The 23,081-nt window shown below is 35.7% G+C and overlaps 1 protein-coding gene across 1 annotated transcript; it reads right to left on the bottom strand.

The window, feature by feature from the left end:
- Positions 1–21,685, bottom strand: LOC113053260 (5-hydroxytryptamine receptor 2A-like). The gene is made up of 3 exons (XM_026218131.1): positions 20,809–21,685; positions 5,496–5,696; positions 1–1,306 (listed from the first exon to the last, which is right to left on the bottom strand). Exons 1-3 carry the CDS (start codon positions 21,278–21,280, stop codon positions 501–503), a joined length of 1,479 nt encoding a protein of 492 aa, XP_026073916.1. The 5' UTR covers positions 21,281–21,685; the 3' UTR covers positions 1–500.
- Positions 21,686–23,081: the final 1,396 nt, after the last annotated feature.

The raw sequence follows: 23,081 nt of genomic DNA, 5'->3' as shown, positions 1-23,081 counted from the left end.
TCCAAAAACCAAAACGGTATTTTGTCCTTCAAGAGAACTAAAATGTCTGCTAAAATGACAAACCAGCAGCACAAACATCAGCTTATACAAACTGTTTGACGCAGTATAAAAACTCACATCACAACTTTAATCCACACCTGTTTTCAAAAATCAGACACTGGAAACAAAACATGAATTTAGACTTCACTCTCTGTCAAGTCAAAACTCTGACTTAACACTTATATACAGTTTTTATAACCAGAGAAGATTTACCCCAGTGATTCAACTGACATTTATGGTCAGGACACATCTTGATCAGACGAAGGTCTTTTGATGTACCCTGTGATAAAGTCATTACTGTGAAGCCGTTCATCCATAGATGCAGCTGGGCTTTGAAAACTAGTACTTCAGACCAATCGGAGCTGATTTCTGTAGAGGTAAGACTGAGAGAATGCCAAACATGAAACCCAGAAGAAAATCCAGGGTTACACTTGGCATTTTTCTGAGTTCACGTAGTGAATTTACAAGCAGCTGACACGCTCATTTTTGCTGCTTTTGGACAGATGGTGTTTTTTATTGGGAAGGGGCAGAGAGAAATCCCCATTGCCTATTGATCCAGTGAGCGGCATGTGTGTGGACTGATAGGCCAGTGGTGGAATGGTGTTGACCAGGATAAGTTGTAACGGTTTCTTCTCCTCATGAAACTGGCATCGGATGTATCTAGTGAAGGCAGAGCGGTAAGTCTTGTTGAAGAGAGTGTAAACCAGCGGGTTAACAGCGGATGAGAGGTAACCGACCCACACAAACACATTCAACAGTCTGTTCATCACATCGGCGTCACATGCTGCTGGCTCGCAAACCACCGCTAAAACGTTGGTGATGAAAAATGGACACCACATGACCACGAACAGGAAGAAGACAATGCCCAGAACTTTGGAGGCTTTTTGCTCATTGCTAATGGCCTGCACTGTATGCCGTCCGAAAGGTGGCGTCACAACCCCCGATTCTGTCCCCGCCTCGCGGCTCAACGAGCGCCGCAAGAATAGTTTTTTCTCTGAGGGTAAGAACGAGGGTCCGGGAAGGAAGTTGAGTGTGAATCCTGTGCTCCATTTGGGTCTGGGCACCAGTTGGTCAAGGCAGAGCGTGGCCTCACTCTGCAGAGCGCTGATAGTCAGGAAGTAGGTCACCACCATAATGGTCAATGGTACAAAGAAGGCCACAAAGGACCCGACCAACACAAAAGAGTTGTCAGTCAATAGGCAGCTGCCATCCTTGAAAACTTTGGTGTGATCGCGCAGACCCAGCACTGGGATAGGCATGGAGATGCCTGCAGAAAGACAGGGGAAGAAAGTGCATTTGAAGTTTAGTTAAGTCTGCAGAAATTGTGTAAAGGTGGCTAAGAAACCAAACAACAGAGAAGAAATGATGACAGTTGCTTATTTCACACAAAACACAAAACCAGTAGAGTTGTGTGACCTGCAGTTTGTCCATTACATGTTCTATTTATGTCCTCTTCACACTCCATTTGTACAAGCAAACATAAATAAATAATAGTTTATATAGTGCTAGAAATAACACTGCTTTTATAGATAACACGTTAACATCAAATTCATTACTCCTTTTAATGGAAAAGAAAATCCGACCGTTTCATTCTGGTCTGTGTAATATTTTTTTTTTTTTTTTTTTTAGCACTAAATTATGAAAAGGAAGACCCTCTTAATTGAGAATTTGTTCACAATCAAAATGAGGTTCATAATAATAAACCAATATAAAAATTAATTTACAGCCCTAATAAATGAACAATAAAGTTGTTTTAATAAGATGGGTTTATAATTTTGTTATATATTTAATATTGTTTGCATAGATAACATTTTAACATGCAATTCATTTTTTTTTTTTTTTTTATGGCTGCAATGCATTTAGAAAATCTGACATAGTTTATTTTGTTCTGTTATACTTTTATCAGTCAGTTATGAAAATAGATCATTGTAATTTAGATTTGTTATAAATTAAACACGAGAAAGAACTTTACCACAAAACTACGGACAAATGGGATTTATTGTTATTAACCATCATCATCATCATCATCATCATCAATATTGTCATTTATTAACAGCCTAGTAAATAATAGAATTGCTGTAATAATGTTTTCATAGATGACATATCAACTTGCAATTCATTTGTTTGTTTTTAATTCTGTTAATGTATTTTGAAAGTTTGGCATTTAATCCTAATCTATGATTTTTCTTTCTTTTAAAAGATGGGAAAGTGTGGGTTACATGTCATTTTGAAGATAACAAGCTCTACAATTCATTTGGACTTGAAAAAGTTTGCTCATATAAAGGAATATCACTTAAGCAGCTGACTAATGCTGATAAGGAATGTATTAGTCTACAAACCATCTCTTATCTCTAAGGAAACACACACAGCTGTTCACAAACATCAGTTCAAGAGCACACATTCTGTCTGAAATCACATCTTGCTTTAATGATAATGATATTCTTTAAATAGCTCCTGGCTCGTTATCATGTGTAAACACTTTCCATTAATTGTTTCAAACACTGATCCATCATTTATTTACAAATCATTAAACTGTTTCAAACTGAGAGCGCAGGTGGCGTATATTTGTGAAAAACATGCTGGGCTGCTCAATGGGATTCGCTGTGATTGATGGATCTCTTGTTCAAGGACAGGTTCATATTATTCGACTTACTTAGACACATTGCTTATGCTTAGGCAGCAAAAATATCCGTCTTTGTCACATGCCTTTGGGTTACTTCACAGTAATTGATGGGACTTTTTTTCTTTAGAGGCGTAACCTCAATAACACAGCTATTTACGACCATTAGCATTCAGTTCAGCCTGTATAATGTTGTATATGATATACTTCTCATTTCCACTAGCATCTTGCAAATGGAAATCTTGTATCACTCAAGGACAAACTTTCAGTGAAACTGGCATGGTGATAAAAGATCTCCATGGCAACAGTAAATCTCTGCAAATCGTGTCTGATCTCTGGGGTTTGTTGGGGGGAAACCGAGCTGGTAAGGGGGGTGATGGCATTAGTGCATCTACAGATAACTGCAGGCCTTGGATGACTATGATAAGAACCACAGAGTGTAAAAAAATGGGTGTCGCCGTGTGTCAAAATCTGAGAGGAAGATGGAGAGATTAAAAATATATATCAGTCAGGTTTCTCCTTCAAAACTAAGTGGGGTTACTTTATCTTGCTCACCTCAACCTCCTTTTGCATCACTCTGGCATCAGAGTAAACAGAGTTTAAAGTTTGAAAAGCAGCATTATAATGTAAGATGTTACAGTGCTTTGCTCAGATCCACTGACAGCTCTCAACCTCTAAGGGCTGCATCTTCACAATGGATTTATTCATAATCATCTCAGTTATAGACATGATGTGCTGTCTGACATTTAAGAAAGGGTACAGATTTTGACAGATCTCTCCATAATTCTTAGTCGGTTAATCACATACATTAAGACAACCGATAAGCATTACAATTTTTCTGAAATGTTATGTTTAAAGATGTAGATAATGCATAATTGTATTAAATTAGCACTAATTTGCATATATTTCCAAAACGGGAATCTGAACATTGAATTAACCCAGGATGAAAATACTTGTTTTATGTTGTTGACATATATGCTATGGAAGCATAACTGCCTGAAATCTTTCAAATTGACCAGTGTTTGAAAAAAAAAAAAAAACAATTGTTATGTCTGAAGTGTCTTGCCTTAAAGCAGACTGAAAGCTGTTTAGCATCAAGAGGAAGGGTGACAGCTGATCTGTTTCGTTTGCATTATAAATACTTGAGTAGATGGATGGATGCATTCTCTTATGCTGGAAAAAGAACATATAATCCAGTATGGTACGAAAAAACTAATTCTGCATGTTTTCTATCTTGGTGCTAAGAGGCTTCTCAACTGATAATTACAATACCACTTTTTTTGTCTTAACAACCAGACTTGCTGTCTTTTAAAAAGCATCTGACTCATGCTCAGTAAAAACCCCTAATCTCTGAAATGTTAGCAGATCTACAGTACTTTGATCCCCAAACAACACATAATTGCCATCAGAAAGTCTTCTTCACTTTAAAGCAGCGCTAGTTCTCAGCTCTTTGACCACTCTGAAGCTCACTGTTGTACTGGGAGCTGACGCTGGATCCGAAAGTGTTCCCTGCACAGTTTACCACTTTATACTGCAGATATTTTAGTTCTAGATCGATCTCTATTGACTTAAGTTATATTTCTTTGCATTATAAATTTTATTAGATAATTTTATATTATAATAATTTTATTATAATAATTTTATTAGACAGTTTTGTTTCTCTTTTTGCATTACTGTGATTTATGGCATTGTGGCGTTCACATGACATGACGTGTGTCTAAGTATGGTGTCCTAAACTTGGAATTTGTGCTCTGCATTTAACCCATCCAAGTGCACACACAGCAGTGAGTAGTGAACAAACACGTACACACTGTGAACACACACTTAAAATAGAGGTTGATTATTTATTTATTAAAATTAACAGATTTATTTTTCTTCTTTTATATGAAGGTCACACTAAAACTATCTTGGAAAAAAATTTTCAATGCCTTGGTTTTTTTATTGCTTTTTTAAAAAATATATATATATTTTCAGATGATTATACTTTCAAAAGTAAATTAATATATTTTTTTCTTTTATCAAAATTGAGTATACTTGTGACATAAATGTGACACGATAAAGTAAATATCACATATCATAATATTTTTATGAAGAGTCATTTCCGAGAAAGATTGAGCAATTTTATTTCACAAATGTTTAAAATGTTATTTCCACCAGAGTATGCTATTAAACACACATGATTTGAGATATGGTGGAAATAACACTGTGCGTGCAGGAAATATTAATGACTTCAGCATTCAATGACCCGGGCATGTAAAATTCATTACTTTTTAGCTTTCCATTACGCTATTTTTTTCTCTTCTCAATTATTTCTTCCTTGTGGTGCTCCATAGACATGATCAGCAGGATACTGATGAAGCTGCACACATCTACTGCAGGTCTTATTGTTGCCTTTCAGCTCCAATCTATAATATAACTGAATATTGCTCCAATTTTACTTCTCATTTACTGATACCCAGCTCTCTCCCACACTTATATGTTCAATAGCCTTTCCTCTGGTGAATGACAAAATAGGTTTATTAGCCAATGATTTCTCTGGTCCCAAAAGCAATTTAAGTACACATAAACATAAAGGTTTAAAGACCCTCTTTGGAATGCTCTTTGTTATAGTAGCAGCTCTAAATAGCCAAGGTCATGTTAAAACCAATAAGGAATAGTAGTAGGATTTTCTGAAAGCAGAGTCAGTGGTTAATACTGTTATCAAGTATATACATTAGATCAGAGTCATGACTCATCAAGACAGAATGACATCCTGTTCACGACAGTCTCAAAATAATGGCTTCACATCACACTGCAGCACAGTGTCATGTGTACATGTTGATGACTTCAGGTGTACCTGCTGAGATGGTCCAGACGGCCGTGATCTTGGCCCGGGCACGGGAGCGTGAGTTTGACCGATTGTGTCGGATGGGGTTACGGATGGCCACATAACGGTCCAGGGAAATAGCACACAGATGCATGATGGAGGCGGTGGAAAAGAGAACATCCAGATAGATCCACATGGGACACAGTGATGCAGGGAGGGGCCAGGAGTAACCTGAAGAAGACACGGACATTCAGAGAATCAGCCCCGAGTAATAAAACTGACAACAAAAGGCTTTGAAATATTGGCTTTCCTTTAACATGCTAATTGACCCTGTGAGATAATTTAATGGGCTTTGTCCACTTAGCTCAACTAAGTGATTTTACTGCAAGGCATGATTGTGATGAGCTCTTGAGGACAGCAAAAGAGCTTAATGATCACTGACAGTGTTTTCAGTTGACACCCTGATAAAAAGCAGTTTATTTTCTAAAACACTACATCTATCTATCTATCTATCTATCTATCTATCTATCTATCTATCTATCTATCTATCTATCTATCTATCTATCTATCTATCTATCTATCTATCTATCTATCATCTATCTATCTATTATCTATCTGTATATCAGTGAGAAAAAAAAACAGTTATTGTGTGGTATTGTTGTTAGGGTGTAGTACTCTTTCTATCCATCCATCATACCTGTCATACCTCTTGTTTTTGCCTGGAGTCTTTCACATCCATCTCCTACCCCATTCCCTTTTGTTATTTCTCCTGGTAAACTCCCATAATTTGTATGGTCCAAACCTTGTAATATGAATAATCACATCAAAATATTATTTCAAGGATGTCCAGTTGCCAGATCTTGTATGAAACACATCTTACTTACACAATCGACACATCATCATTTTTTTTTACCCATTTGGGATCTCAACCTGGCAACCTACAACCCATTTGTGCTGTTAATATCTGCACAGGTAGTAGATGTAAGAAGTTGATTCAAGCATTACTGGTAGAAATAGGAGGAGAAGACTCAGGTGGTGCAAAATATACATGTAAATTTAACAACAGCTGGATTGAAGAATTTAATTTCATATCTCAAAGCCATTTCAACAATGCCCCCGCCTTTTGCAAAGTGTCGCACTGATTTTAATACCAAACACAGTGTGAAGAACTCAGCACTCAGCGCATTAAATTTAATGTTTAACAGTGTTTCTGTTTATGTAATAAAATTTGCAATAGTCAGTGAATGTAGCTAAAAAGTATGCATGCTCTGTATGTCTGTGAGTGACTTGCATGGTTTCATCTGATACACAAACTCAAAAGAAAGCATGAGCAGGTACTAATATAATATTGGTGTTGTACCAAATTCTAAACATTGTCAAATATATGGCAAAAAAAAATAAATAAAAAAGGAATACAGGGCAGGGCTATCATTAATAATAATTAGACTTACGGTCAATAGTCAAAGGAAATGTTGCAGTGATGATGCCATTTTCTTATAAGCGAACACAATATTCTTTAAATGGAAAGTTCACCAAAAAAAGTTAATTCTGTCATCAGTTGCTCACCCACATACAGTTCCAAACCCATAAGACTTTTATTCGCCTTTGAAACACAAATGAAGATAATTTTCTATGAAACTTGAGCGCTTTCTGTTTCTCAATTGACAGCCTATGCAACTACCCCTTTCAGGGTCCAGAAAGGTATAAAGACATCATCATCAAGTATGTGACTCCAGTGTCTAAACAGCAATTTTATGAAGTGACACAAATGCTTTGTGAAAAAAAATGAACAAATAAAAATTCCACAATATATACATATGAAGAGTCTGGTTCCAAAATGCGATAAACGCCATTAAAAAAAAAAAAAAAAAAAAAAAAGAGTTGTCGCAAAAATCAGTATTGCATCTGGTCGTTATTGAAAAAGTCAATTTTTAATTTTACGCAAAATGCGATATTTGCAGAGTTATTAGGTCATGTGTTCACCCTTTTTTTCCAGAATTCGATTTATCCACTCAACCAATCACAGCACACCATTCCATACACTGTAAACTGTAACAACCAATTACAGCGCATCATTCCATGCACTCTAGACAGTAATGACGGCGCTCTGAATGCACTGGCATCTAATTTTCTCATCTAGTTTGTACTTTGTGATCAACAAACAAGGGTAGCATGATAAATCACATGTGATTGTCATGCACATCTCGACAGTAAAGCCAGTTCTGTGATTAATAGTACCGGAAAATCTCCATCATGTGCTTTCAGGTGGAAATTATTCAGATGCTTTTAATATACAGAGCTGTAGATCACTGACAAGCTATGCTATATCGCATTCATTAGATTAATCCCATTTGATTATGAATGCAATATTGCGTAACTTGTCAGTGTTAGTGTTTTATAAATGCCAATTATGTTTTTGTTAATACAGCACATAGCACTAAATAGTCACATAGTCAACTAAATGAATGTAACATGGCAGAGATTAATGCACTTTTGGAAGTTGAATGTAAGGGAAATGTCATTTTGGAATTTCTGTGTCTAATGTGATATTGTTCTCGGACATGATGAAATTTTAATTTTATTGCTGTAATTAATTTATAGCATAAACAAGATGACCCACTGAATTCATTTTGGAAGCGTTGACTGATGAATGTGTTTTTTAATAAGATTAGTAGTACCAAGTTCAGAGGCTGTTATATGTGGATCAACTTACTATGTTGTGTATTTTCATCAGTGTCAATATGAAAAATAACATTCATATTGATTCAATTGATTTACTGCATTTTGAGAAAGAAAAAAAGTATCATGGATTAATTGCATTTTGGGGAAAAAAATATAAAATTTTATAATAAATCTTTGAAAATCAAAACCTGGATTTAAATTTTTAATGTTATTATAACCTAAAAATTTGAAACAGAATATAGTGTTTTTTTAGGTTTATCTTTGGTAAAGAAAACATATTTTTACTCAAATTAATCAAAACGGATTTATTGCGTTTTGGAACCAAACTCTTCATATGTTCATGAGTGCACCGCAACACACCCTGTACATGTTGTGTTGATGTGAGAGCAGACATTCTCACAATACAACCTATCCAAAAAGCACTGCACAGTTTACAAGCAGATAGAATGATACACTGTCTTCTCTAATTTATATATGCATCGATTTACTTGATTGTCTATATCTATCTCTCTGTCTTTATACTCACAGTGTCAGCCTGTCTGTGTATCCATCCAAGCACACTGAAGCTACTGGTGAAAAGTTCGTTCAGTTTTGTAAGTGTAACAGCATTAGCTTACTACACTCTGGGCAGTCAGGCAGAAAATGACCATCCACCAAAGACTCATCAGTGAAACTGTACATTTCAGCCTTAACACATCCTGCCATTTTGTACAGAACACACACAGACACAAGCTTTGAAGGGGAGAAATGCTCAATTAATAATATATTTACAGCAATTTTCAGTTATTGCCAGGTACTTTCTTGTGAAAGGAGCTCTTTCACTGGATTTTTTTTTCTTTTCTTTTTTTACTGGCAAAAGATTGAAATGAAGCACAAAGACTAAGCCAAAAGAGCCAAAACAAATGAAGCGCCACATAGAAAATAGTCTTTCAAGGGAAGAGGAAATGAGGTAGAAAAATATAGAAAAAGAAATGGTTGAGAGGATAACAGGAGGAGGAGTTGTAGGAAATGGGTTACATGCAGACAGAGGAAGTGAAGAGAAGAATGGTCATATGTGGATGGATGACTGTGCAGAGCTTGTGTGCAAAAATATGACAAAGACCATCAATCACCAAAACAAAGATCACACAATCTCACACCAGAGTTTAAGAAACATCATTCCTCATCGGAATTCACTCAGGTTTGCTATTGGATTTTTACCTCAGCACAGTATTATTTTAGTTTCCCTTTGTGTGTGCTTACTGTGTTCTTTCAGAGAACATGTTGCTTCCATCCAGTTGAATTAAATGCTCGAAAACAGATGCTGTGAATTTCTCTGCAGAAGAAAATCAGTTTGGGCTTCAGCTAAAATTCAGTCTGTGGTTTGATAAATGCATGCAGCAGCACAGGAGATAAACTGTGAGAAAATATCATTATCTTAGCTTAGAAAAGCTCCCACGCTCTCCTGCCTTCACTAGAATTCTCTCTGTGTGGCACACTAAAGATAGATGCATTTTACTATGAACATGAGATGCAGATTGCCATCATCAGGGCTCAAACATAAACATATTTGGTGTTAGCCATGTGACAGTACACAAACTGAAACGACTGGCACTCTGTGAAAATGGTATGCATTTTTAGTACATTTTAATAATAATAATAACAATACACTTTATGGTAACACTTTAGAATAAGGTTCCATTAGTTAATGTTAGTTAATGTGTTAATTAACATGAACAAACAATGAATAATACATTTATTACTGTATTTATTCATCTTCGTTAATGTTAGTTAATGAAAATACAGTTATTCATTGTGAGTTCATGTTAATTCACAGTGCATTAACTAATGTTAACAAGCACAACTTTTGATTTAAATAATGCATTAGTAAATGTTGAAATTAACATGAACTTAGACTTATAAATGCTGTAGAAGGATTGTTCTTGCTTAGTTCATGTTAACGAAAGTAGTTAACTAACATTAACTAATGGAACCTTATTCTAAAGTGTTACCCACTTTATCTATAGGCACATTTCTCAACACTCAAGAAGTCTGGATTTAAAAAGAGATAGAGAGTCAATATTTCTGATGTCGGGTGGTAGTGAATTCCAGAACCATGGTGGAGAGGCAAGCAAAAGGAACAGTAAGATGAACAGAAGAAGCAGATCAAAGTGAGCGAGAGGAAATGTGGATATGGAGGAGGTCGACAGATCTGAAGGGGCAAGATTATGGATGACCTTAAAGGTGAACAAGAGAATCTTAAAGTCAATGAGAAGACAGTGAAGCTGCTATAAATCAGGGGTGATGTGGTAAAAGGAGGGAGATTCTGGTGATAATACTTGCTGCTGAGTTTTGAACCAATTGAAGCTTATAGAGGGATTTGTAAGGAAGACCAAAGAGAATAGAATTACAATAATGACAAAACAACAATAGCAGTAGTATGAGGGGTAAGGGAAAAGCAAAGGCGGTTAATATTACGTAGATGAATATAGGTGGACCGGGTGTTTTTATTAATATGCGATTGAAATGACAGTGTACTGTCCAGGAGGACACCCAAGCTCTTATCCTGAAGAGAAGGGAAGACCGAGGAATTATACATTAACATTTATTCATTTAGCAGATGCTTTTATCCAAAATGATTTACAAATGTGAACAATGGAAGCAATCAGACCAACAAAAGTACCTTAACAGTATATAGTATAAGTGCCATGACAAGTCTAGTGCAGTACAAATAGCTATGTTTTTGTTGTTGTTGAAAAGAAAAGAAATGGTAAGTGCTAGTATTAGTTTGTCAAGTGCTGGTGAAAAAGTGTTTTCAGATGTTTTTTGAATGATCAAACTTTTGGATAAAGTTGATTCAGTGGCAATTCAAAGAAATTCAGTTTTGTCACTGTTTAGTTTGAGAAAATTTGAAGAAATCAGGATTTAAGATTGTTGAGACAGTCAGTGAGAGTGGAATTAGGTTTCCTGGAGAGATCGAGTTGGGTGTCATCCGTATAACAGTGGAATAGGATGTTGTATTCCCAAAAGATATTGCCAAGAGGAAGAAGATAAATGATGAAAAGAAGGGGTCCCAGGACAGAACCCTGAAGCACACCAGTATTAATGATAAAAATGTTATGAACTAAAAGATTGTAGCTGGACTAACTGAGTGTGCCCTGAAAGATAAAATTTAAACCAATCCAGAGGGGTGTGAGTGATGCCAGTGGATATTATTTTATTGAGAAGGATGGTGTGAGAAATGGTGTCAAAGGCTGCACTTAACAAGGAGGACAAGAATAGTGACTAAACCAGAATCAGCTGCCATAAGAAGGTCATTAAGTCAAGTGTAATTTGTGTTCTATGAAAAGGATGGAAACCACACTGTAATTGTTAATATAGATTATTGCAAGTTAAATAAGAGTGAAGTTGAGAAGCAACTATTTTTTGTTGAGGATTTTGGAAAGAAAGGGGTAAATAGCATTTTTAAAGCACAATTCGGTTTCATCTCATTTCCTGCACTTTTTCTTCCTGTTATCCTCTCACTCACAAATCCAACAATTAAAATCAAAATTTAAAATATTTATTTAATATTAAAATCATAATTTGAACTGCTATCAAACTCATCGTACTTAAAATAGTTATCACTAATTTATTATAATTTTATTCCCATATTTTTATTAAATATTTTACTTAATATAAAATGCAATTCATTTTGGAAGATTTAAATTACCAAAATTGTATAAAGACAGTATTAAACTGTATTTATGTGATTTATGGTATTACATCAAAGCACACCGAAAATAAACAGTAAAAAATATATATATATATATATATATATATATATATATATATATATATATATATATATATATATATATATAATAATTAGGTTGGTCTTCTCAGCCCGTTGATTAACATATTCAGAAGGTTAAGCACTCATTTAAATTACTATTTACTGAAATATAAACAAGAGTTTCAGGCCTAATTTATACCCCATTTCGTGGAAACTGCCTACAGCATGAGTTGAAAGAGGATCAGGGCTTATGATATGAAGAGATGAAGGTCTTTTTAGAGAATATTAAGATGGGGGGACTGTTTGATGTAGCGGTATGCATCATGGCACAAATAAAAATCAAAGTCTTGATGAAAGAAGCACAAACAGGAAAACAGAAGTAAAAAAATGAAAGGTCAATCACTGGCAGAAGAGGTGCTTATGAATAGACTATGAGAGATGAAGGACGTCATCCATTTCTCTGCTCTGAGGATTCTGCCAGCTGTGGCTTTATTCAATAAAGCTCAAACAAGAGATGCCGCATCAAAACCAGAGGCTAATTAATAATCCATTAAAACAAAATGCCATACATTTATGTGTGTATGTGCTTGTGACTGAAAGGGTAAGGGAAACAAATACAGGGCTAAGACTCAATTAAAACCCCTTCAGAGAGTTTGTCTAATTGGAGTAGCTCATAAGTACAGGCTTTAGGGGACACCCTAATTACTGAAGGGATAATCACCCCTCATTTAATACTCAGACCCAACAACAGCCTGACAAATTCCCTCAAATCTGTAGAGTCTTTGTATCTGTGCCTCAGAGGAAAGTCAAATGTTATCTGGCCAAGCAGGATAATAGCCTGATTTTGTTGAAGGACACTTTAAAAAGCAGTAAGTGTGTGCTGTATGTGTGAGTATGCCATATATTGGGGACAAATGTATATTTGTCCTCATTTGTTAATTAAAATGTATTAAAAGATAAACGGTAATTAAAATGTAGTAAATTAAAGGGAGAGCCATTCATCCTCAAATCATTCAAAACCTGTCGTTTTTTTGTAGATCACAAAAGATTATATTTTGTAGAATGTTGATAGCTAAACTGTTTCTGTTCCCACTGAGAAAAAAGATATAATGGAATTTAATGGAAGCAAAAACAATCAGTCTATGGAAAGTGCCCATTTGCAGTGCTGTTTATGCAATTACAGTGAATTTAACCATACAGCCTCTCTGGAAACATTAACTATGAGTACACACACACACATACGCACTGCCGCCTTTTAAAGCTTTGCCTTTCCACAAGCCCAAGATTTCAACAAGCTGAATCAGTATATATATATTTGCCTAAAACAGGAAGATATCTCCTTGTAATGTCATGAGTGTGTCTGTGTGCATTTGTGTCGGTGGAAGCATAATTACAATACCGCTGGCTCACCCCCTTTTCTCCGACCCTTCCTGAACTCATCCTCTGCCTCGTTAAGCAACCCCGAAACTATCAGACTAATTAATCACCCCTTCCTGTCCACACACCCACACACCTTTCTCACCACTTCACTCTGTCTCTTTACCTCTTGTTTGTCCTGCAAATAACTCAAAATGATGATGAGTTCATACACAAATAGAATGCTTTCCTAATCATCTTTCTTCCAAACCCTTCTAAATGGACGCATGTTTTAAAGAGTCTTCCCCGTAAATCAGTGAAATGACCTGTACATTTTTTTTTTCAGTTTTTTTTTTTTATTTTTAAGAAAAATGTCCTATTAAATCTCGTACTATGTCTTCTGAAGCAAAAATGTAATTTGTACTTGCACATATTCAAACACGGTGAGTCACAATGGGATACAGGAAAGATGAGAACCAATGGTAAACATGATGAAATTGTAATTTTTGAAAATGTATTTTATTTACTAGTTTTGATCAATTTGTTATTCAACCTAAGCTTAGATGAAAAAAAGTCCCTTTGGCGACATTTCTGCAAAGTTACATTCTGCTGCTTCTTGTGCATTTTACTGGCAGGCAACTTTACTGAAAGGCACACATATGGAGCTGGTTATGTGATACAAACATGAAAATGTATTAGTTTACAAATCATGCATAATGTTATAAATCTTTTGAGGTCATGACATATAGTATTAAGTAAGGAATCATGTGAAAGTAACTCTTTATTATTTGATATCTGTCGCTGTAATTATAATTTATGTTAAAAGGAATAACATGGTTTTACTGGCACTAGCATATGCACGTTTTTGGAGTTTTACAAAAATGTAGGTAAAGGCACATTTTTCCAATCAATCTGCTTTTATTATTATTTCCTTGAATCATTTAGGGGTGAATGAATTACGCATACTGATAGCAATTTTTTTATTTGCACATGCTGTTTGTGCTGGTTTAGTTCCACTCTTATTTACTCATTTACTATCTTTAAAATGAGAAAATGTCAACAACACCACACATCTGGATATATTTCTGCTTATAACGCCATTGAATGTTCTTCGTTTAATGAATAACTGCTTCCATGATCTATAGAAAATCTTTTCTTTGGCAACGCTACCAGCGGTAGACAAATAGAGGTGAATTATATTTAATAAAGTGCAATCTGTAATCCTAATTTACATAGAAAGGAGGTGTATTTGTGCTGAAAAGAATGCCAATGACTTAATTTAAATATACATTTGAATCTGAATGCAATTTGAATGTGCTATTCCAGCATAGTTAGCACCTGATTAAACAACTGCTGGTGGTTAGTGAATAAGACACAGACTGTTTGTATGCTGTAATAGCATTTAGGAACTTGAAGATGGCTATACATATACATCCAGAAGAGATAACAACCCACCCCAGATCTATAATGCAGGTGGATGTTCAAAAGAGAATAGTTAAACAGCCATTACTGATGTGTCACAGGTGTCAAGTGCTTAAAGCAGCCATGACCCTAATGAGAATGAAACATATATTTTAGTGTCTACGCAGATGCTCGTCATTAGCCCTTCAGGCTGCTCATTAAGTCCCTCCTCTCTTTTTAGTCGGTGAGTGCCGTGGCAACCTAGAGACCACCTGTGCCAGAGAACCATCAATGCTGCATTAACAGCAGCTATTGAGCTTCGAGTGTTGTTCTGGAACACTCTATCGTCATGGTGACATGACGTGGCAGGGGATTATGCCAGAGCTCTTCTATGGATCCGTTTGGGAGATTGAGAGGTTTTAGAGAATCTGGGGGAAATTAGTGTCTTGTGTGCATTCTGATCCCATATATTTTGGCTTCCGTGGCTGTCACTCCATCCGGATCTATGGAAAACAAACACAAACAAACGAGGAACAGCGAAGACCAAAAATATACCAGCATACAAGAAAGACTATATCTGAAAATCTGACACAGCTAAGGCACATTTATTACAGGATATTCTATATTAACATAAATTAATTGCTAACAGCCTGCAGTCAGACTTATAAATTATATTATATAATAAATGTAGCTATTAATTATACACTAGTGCCTTTATCACTTTTAATTATCACTAACCATGGTAAAGTACCTAGCGCATGGCCTCTCGTGGCTTATTTCTTTATTCCTTTCATTCACATTCATTAGAACCAAGTCACATCAAGTTTATGCAGTTTTAACTTTATTCAGTTGCTTAAAAAATAAAACTACAATAATATAATATAATATAATATAATATAATATAATATAATATAATATAATATAATATAATATAATATAATATAATATAATATAATATAATATAATATAATATAATTACTAGTAACTTTTGGTTGGATATTCATAGGCAACTTCTAATAGGAAAATTCATCCAAAATTTTATTTTATTTTATTTTATTTTATTTTATTTGATAATGGACACACACAGGGCTATTCTTACCTGTTTGGATAATAGGTAAGAAACATGCGCTGCTATTTATAAAACGCCTGTGTTTACCATTGGATTACTCAGTGTGGGCTTCGTCACTGCTCTAGTACGTCATCTCTGAAACTCAATGGGAGTTCCTCTCTGATTTTATCACCCCTGCTGCTTCAGATGCGATCCCTCTCTCATGGACTTTATAAAGATCTCTCTCCGATGTGTCTGTTTCTCAGTCTCTCTGTCATCTCCACTCTTCTGAGAGCATTTCAGCCTCTCTGCTCTCCTCTAAGACGAGTGGAATCTGTCTGTGTTTACAAGTGATTCAGTGGAAGTTTCAGGGTGTTTCGCTGATCCTCATTATGGTTCTCAGAAATGTTTAGGAAGACATTCCCTCAAATGATAATGTGACGGTGGCTTACATATTTGTATACATTTCTATTAAACATCATTACAAAATTATGATCAAATGAGGATAACTAATCATACATGTGGACCTGTTGCATTTTAAAGAGCCAATTCTGGTAGCTGGATTGCAGTGTTGGAGAGATACTTTACTGTGCCCAAGATAAGAAAATGTGGTGTGCAAATTGCAATCAGAGCTAATGTTGTGGGTCTATTTATTTTTTTCTGAAAAAAAAAAAAAAAAAAAAAACATGTATTATTAATATTGTACATTATAAAATTGTGATATCTATATTGACTTGGAGCATTTTTATTTTTGGAGCATTATTAAATGCAGTTTTCTCAAGTTTGCAAAGTTTTTAAAACCAAAAACTGACCAATATTTGTAAAAATGTAAATTTTCACTGTCTGTGAAACTCAATCAATTTCAAGAGGCGTTATGCAGAAATGGAAGTAAATGCCCACTGCTATGATTGACTTACTTCATTGCACTGTGCAGTCTAACATTGTAAAATTAGAAATTAAAAACAAAAAATAATGTTCTTTTTAAAAGCAGAACTTAAATTCACAAAACTACAAATTAAAATTAAAGGGGTCATATGATGTGATTTAAAATTAATCTTTCTCTTTGGAGAGTTACAAGTTCTTGGTGATCTGTAAAGTTGCAAAGACTAAAGCCTCAAATACAATGAGATATTCTTTGTAAAAAGAGTCAACCACACCCTCCTAAAATGGTTCATTCTAACACACCCCCACATCTCTACATCACGATGTGGGAAGATTTGCATAATGCAGCCCAAATTTTCATGCAAAGAAAGAAGGCTTTTAGACTTTTATTCTCGGTTCTGCCACTGGCTCCATGTTTTGGAAATGCTGTGTTTTGTTGTGAAAACGAAGCTACTGTGTTTGGTCTTTTAAAAGAGGACACAACTAGAAATCAGTGGATTTCAAGTGTTCAAAAAAATCAAGTATTTACAACACTGTTCCGGAACAGTTCAACCCAAATATTTAGATGTGTGCAGCGCATTCATAAATATCAATGCCGATATCTGTTTCTATAAAGTGTGGCAATTCCAACTCAAATGCGAGTTCTGAGCAGTGTAAAGTAGCGTTTGTTGTTTGTCGTTTCTCTGATCACAAATGCAGACATGGTTTTATGATTAAGCAGTGCGTTATGCAACGCTACATGTAAAAAGATAGTATATGTCATTATAATCCATAATTATGTCCCCACTGGTTGCAACAAATGCCTCGTTTGTAATGGGTTTTATTGGTTTTGTCTCGTCGCGCCGGGACACACGGAATAACAGTATATTAAGGGGTATAACATTTCCAACACACGTTTGATGCATTCAGCTAATCACAACGCACTGGATAGCTGACCAATCAGCGTACACCTCGCTTTTCAGAACAATAAGCTTTGTAATAAATAATCAACGTGTGTCAGAAAGGAGGGGCATAGAGGAGAAACAATAATGTACAGTATGTGGAAAATAATGTGTTTTTTAACCTTAAAAAACAAATGCACAGACTAATTGCATTTTATTTTGATTATCCTTTACCCTCACTTACAGTTACTGCTATCATAAATATACACACACACATGTGGCACAATTATTTTTACTTAATGTGGATTAATATTAAGTAAAAATAATTGTGCCAGTCAAACAGAAAAAAAAAAACGTGACAACAGCCAGTCACTGTATGTTTGAATGTTATGCACGTCTCGAATGAATGGCGCGGTTTTGTCCAATACACAAACTCAAACACACATGACACTCGCTGTGTTTTCAGCACACAAGCTCTCTGTCAGCTCAATATATGAGGACATTCCACTTCATCTCCAGAATGGCTCTGAGAGTCACAAACATGAGTTGTTCAGAACAAACCTCCTTGATTACATATGAATATGACTCATGTAAAGGGGCATGACAAGGATAATTGTGACGTAACTATTCTCCTCATTTTAAATCCTGTCACTTAAGAAGGGTAGAAATAGTCATTCATATTTGAAACTGGGGAGTTCTGAAATGTTCAGTATGATTTATTTTTATCACAATTAACCTCTTATACTGTATGTGTAAAAATCAAGAGCATTTTGATTCTCCATTTAACCCCCCCCCCCTTTATTTACTTAGATAAAACATCATATATTTTCATATGAAAATATTACAATTGAAATATTTAAATAAATGTATTATCAAAAAAATTATATATTATAGTAAATTATTATGGGCTTGCTTATTGGTATCAGCCATAATTGTAATATCTCTACTGCCATGGGTTACACACCAAAGCTTAAGCAGTTAAACAAGATTATTCCTATAAATATGAGCTGCATTCATTATAATTGGCCTTCAGTTTATTCTTAAAAGAAAATGAAAACCCATATACTCATGGTCCAAATGTCATGCTTCAGAAAGAATGAATGAATTTATGATTTTTACAGCAACATTCTCTGGAATCCCTGTGTTTGTGTATTCACATGCATGCTTGTAGGACAGTGAGAGAGAAAAGGAGAGAATGGAACAGACTGAATGAGACCCAACCATCAAACACAAGGACAAAAGAGTTTAATCAAGCCAATTAATTAGGAAGAATAAAGGTGCAAAAAGTGCTCAAGAAAATGCTCAACAAAAGTGTAGTTTACTGGGTTCTTTTGTCTGACCATTTAACAGACAGATTTAGTACGCAGAAGAGGTCATTCCACTAACACTCACCTTGAAATGTTAACAAGGTTTTAGCTGTAACATGTGACTCTGTCCGGAAACAGTGACATGACATTTATTCACATCCACAGTCTGACTAATGGTACTAATACTTCCCACAGCAAATACAGTGGGGACAGATGAAAAGAAGAGAGACACAGAGAGGGATGGAAATGGTGAAGAGGGTGGCATGTTTCTCTCATGCATACTCTTGTGCAATCTTAACCTTTCTGTCTCTTAGTTCTTAAAAGCCGCAGCCTCGGCATACAGAAAAAACAGCCTAAAATACAGCATGACAATGACACTATCAAGTTCCATCAGAAAAACACATTTCTTATTCCTACTCGAATTGTAAAAAGATCTTCAAACTACAAATACAATCTGTTGTACTAAATCATGCATTTTTACTATAATATATAGAGGTAAATAAAATAATCCACAATGTCATCCAGCAAACAGTTTGCATGAAAATACCCTCAATGTATACAAGACCGCTAATGATCAATTAACACATCCACTTTAAGTATACAAATAACAAATTACACAGAAATTAACATTTCCCTGATGAAACATGACAGATAATGAATGAAAACAAAATGAACAATACAATGAATGATAAACAAACTTGGTGAAAAAACTTGAAAAGTAAATAGAACAGTGAAAACAGTGAACATTTTTTTTTTTTTTTAAATGCAGTCAGAAATGTGCCAGGTTAGAAAATTACCTTGAAATACCACAAATACGGTATGCTGCAGAAGTCACTTCAAACTATGTGTACGCTAATACACTCACTTTACGCAAGCAGTTTTTCAAGAATAAAATGGGTATATTATTGGTTTAGATATTAAATGCCTCAGACATATAATTATAAAAAAAGCATCATTTGTTTTCTTGACATATTATACAAACATTAGTTTTTATTAACATATTATACAGTATATCATAATTTAAAGTGTCACTGAAGTGTATAAGTTGTCTAGGCCAATCACATCCGTCTCAAGGTTGTGACATCAACAGGGAACTGTGCTAGGACTAATTCAATGGAAATGATGTAACCGATTAGTCGAGAACTATTTGCTATTTAGGTTCTCCGAAACAAAAACTCCCACAACTTGCTCATTTCTCTGAGCCTATTGCAATATTCACTTTTGAAACTAATATTTTATTTTTAAAATGTAAAATTACCATGGCATGAGTTTGAATAGCCTTTGTAATAATAATAATTATAATAATAAAGATAATGATAAAATAAATTAATAAAAAAAAAAAATACATGGAAAATTAGAAAAATAAAAAAAATTATATTTTTTTCTGCAAAAATATATATACAAGCGCAGTCAACTAATCTCTCAGATACCTAGACATCGCACCTTCACTGCTCCAATTATGTTGATTTTGAATGTGGAATACCAGAACACACCACAAGATGGTGCCACATAACATAGCGTAATGTAACGTAACGTAACGTAATATTTTTATGCCAATTATGGCAAAAACAAAAGTGAAAAGCTCACATTCGCTTTAAAAACAGCAGACCAAAAAAAGAAAATTATCATATATATTAATATCGTAATACTACATTATAAACGTAATGTTGTGCCATGATTGTCAGTAGCCGCCATCTTTGAAATGATATCAAATGATGCTCCTTGCTGAGGTCAAGGTTGATCAACCTAATCTAATACATGTCCGATTTAGAGCACCATTCCAGTCATTATTTTCTCAAAGTTTGTGGTGGGAAAATTATTATATCAAAATCAACCACATCTGTGCTTCCAACTTTTCCAGGTTGGAATCTACTGCAATCTGACAGATATACACACCATGTCTTTTGACGGTAACATTACTACAAGCGTATGGCACATTACAGTCATTCAGAATCAACATTCAACACTGAAATCTTACATACAAACGTCACTGTCTAATCAATAACTGCTGTCAAAATCGAAGCAGACTCACCATACACAATGGTCACCATGGAGACAGGCATGACCAGAAGTCCCAGAAGCATATCTGCCACTGCCAATGACATGAGAAAGTAATTGGTGGCATTTTGCAGTTTTCGTTCCAGATTGACAGCCAAGATTACCAAAATGTTCCCGGTAACCGTAATAATGACCACAACCAAAATTAGCAGCGCAGCCCAGTTTTTCCGAACTAACTCCTCTGTACTCATCTCACCGTTGCACCTTTGCCATGACAGCAGTTCTGTTTTTTCACTGGAAGTACCACTTATGGATAAATTGGGAAAGAGAGATGCATCAGCCCAACTTTTGTTACAGCCAAACGAAATGTTGCGCACCACATTGCCCAGCATGATGTCCGGACTCTGTGTCCATGTGTCAGATGTGTCAGGGTCAAAGGGCATCAGGTTTGAAGAGGGGAAGATGCTTTTAGGTGCAGGTTTTGAAATGTTGGCATGCAAGTTCATAATGCCCCTTATTAATGTTGACAGACTCTCAAAGACAAAAGTTTGTTACCTCCCAAGTTCGGTTAAAGGTCATGTATCCTTCTTTGTTTCATTGCATCCTTCATCCAGCCATTCAGTCCAGAGGTTTGCTTCATTTTGTCCTCTTTGAAAACACTCCTGAAGTCTTCCTGCTACTCTTTTACTGTCACCAAAAAGCCTGACAAATTGAAAATGTAAGGTGTAAACACGCAATGTTGTTCCCATAATCCATGTATTTCTGAAAGCGCAGTGTGTGTTGCATCTGTTAAGTGAAGTCTTCTTGCTCCTCTCTGTTCTCAATGTTAGAACACCACAGATTTTACGAGCTAGGTGACCTGATAGTTGAGCGTGCGCTCACTCGCACTCCCTCTCTCTGCTCTCTCTGACAGTGTGCGGTGCTAGCAGATTCTGGTCCTCCTCAAGCCAGTGATCATTCTGTTCAATCCAGCTGTGCTGAGAGAGAGAGGAGAGAGAGAGACTGAAGTGTGAGTCAGGGGTTTAGTGACTTAAGTTCCTTAGGTGAATCTCTTTATTCGGCATCTATGTCTGCAACTACCAAGACGAATCGGGGAGCTTATTTAATGTGACAGGTGGCACACATACACACACTTTAGTTAATTCACTTGAGCAGATCATTAAAACACACATCATGAATTCCTGTAGACATGCTCTTGACCCTCTACAGTTTGCTTATAGACTTGGGAGGGGGACGGACGATGCCATTGTGGTGCTTTTAAATTATCTGTATACACACTTGGAGGGTTTCAAAACACATGCTCGCATTTTATTAGCAGACTTTTCATCAGCATTCAATACAATCCACCCACAAATTTTAGCAAACAGACTTAGAGACAATTTCCAACGAAACACAACACTAATTAAATGGATCTTGGCCTTCCTGAGTGGGCGGCCACAGAGAGTAAGGGTGGGGAACACATTATCTGGGGTCCGCTTCACTTCAATTGGGACACCACAGGGTAGCGTTTTGTCACCACTATTGTATATATTGTACACTGACTGTTGTCGCAGTAGTTATCCTGGACGTTACATAATTAAATTTGCAGATGATACTGCTGTGATTAGTTTACTGGAGCGAGATGAAACTGAACACGGTCCAGTGTTGCATGAATTTGTTGACTGGTGTGAAGCCTCCCAGTTGCAATTGAATACGTCCAAGACCAAAGAGTTGGTCTTTGATTTTAGACATCGGGCTCCCTCACCCACTCCAACTCTGATAAAAGGAGAGGAGATAGAGATGGTGACGGAGTATAAATATCTCAGTCTTATCATTGACCATAAGTTATCCTGGGATCAGTGTGCTGATGCCGTTTTTAAAAAGGGCCAACAACGTTTATATTTTCTTAGAAAACTTAATTATTTTAATGTTGATAACAAAATGTTGTCTCTTTTTTATAAGTCTTTTATTGAGAGTATTCTCTCCTACTGTATTGTATGCTGGTATGGACATTCAAAAATCACCCACAGGAACAAATTGGGTAAGACTGTTAAAACCTGTGGAAGAATCATTGGTAAACACCAGGTAGACTTGTACCAACTATATCTGATGAGATTGGCACAGAAGGCAGACAAGGTTTGCATGGATACAACCCATCCACTTTCAGTGGAGTTCAAGCCTCTCCCTTCTGGTCGCAGATATAGATACCCTAAGGTTAGAACCAACCGAGCAAAAAACTCATTCATTCCAATGGCAATAACCCAATCAAATAAGGTATGGGGAGGGGTATGACTGGAGAACATATGTGAAGTAGTTTTTATTTGTATT

This window comes from Carassius auratus, chromosome 34 (assembly GCF_003368295.1).
Source record: "Carassius auratus strain Wakin chromosome 34, ASM336829v1, whole genome shotgun sequence".
Taxonomy (NCBI): domain Eukaryota; kingdom Metazoa; phylum Chordata; class Actinopteri; order Cypriniformes; family Cyprinidae; genus Carassius; species Carassius auratus.
This window is presented reverse-complemented; position numbering and strand designations above follow the sequence as displayed.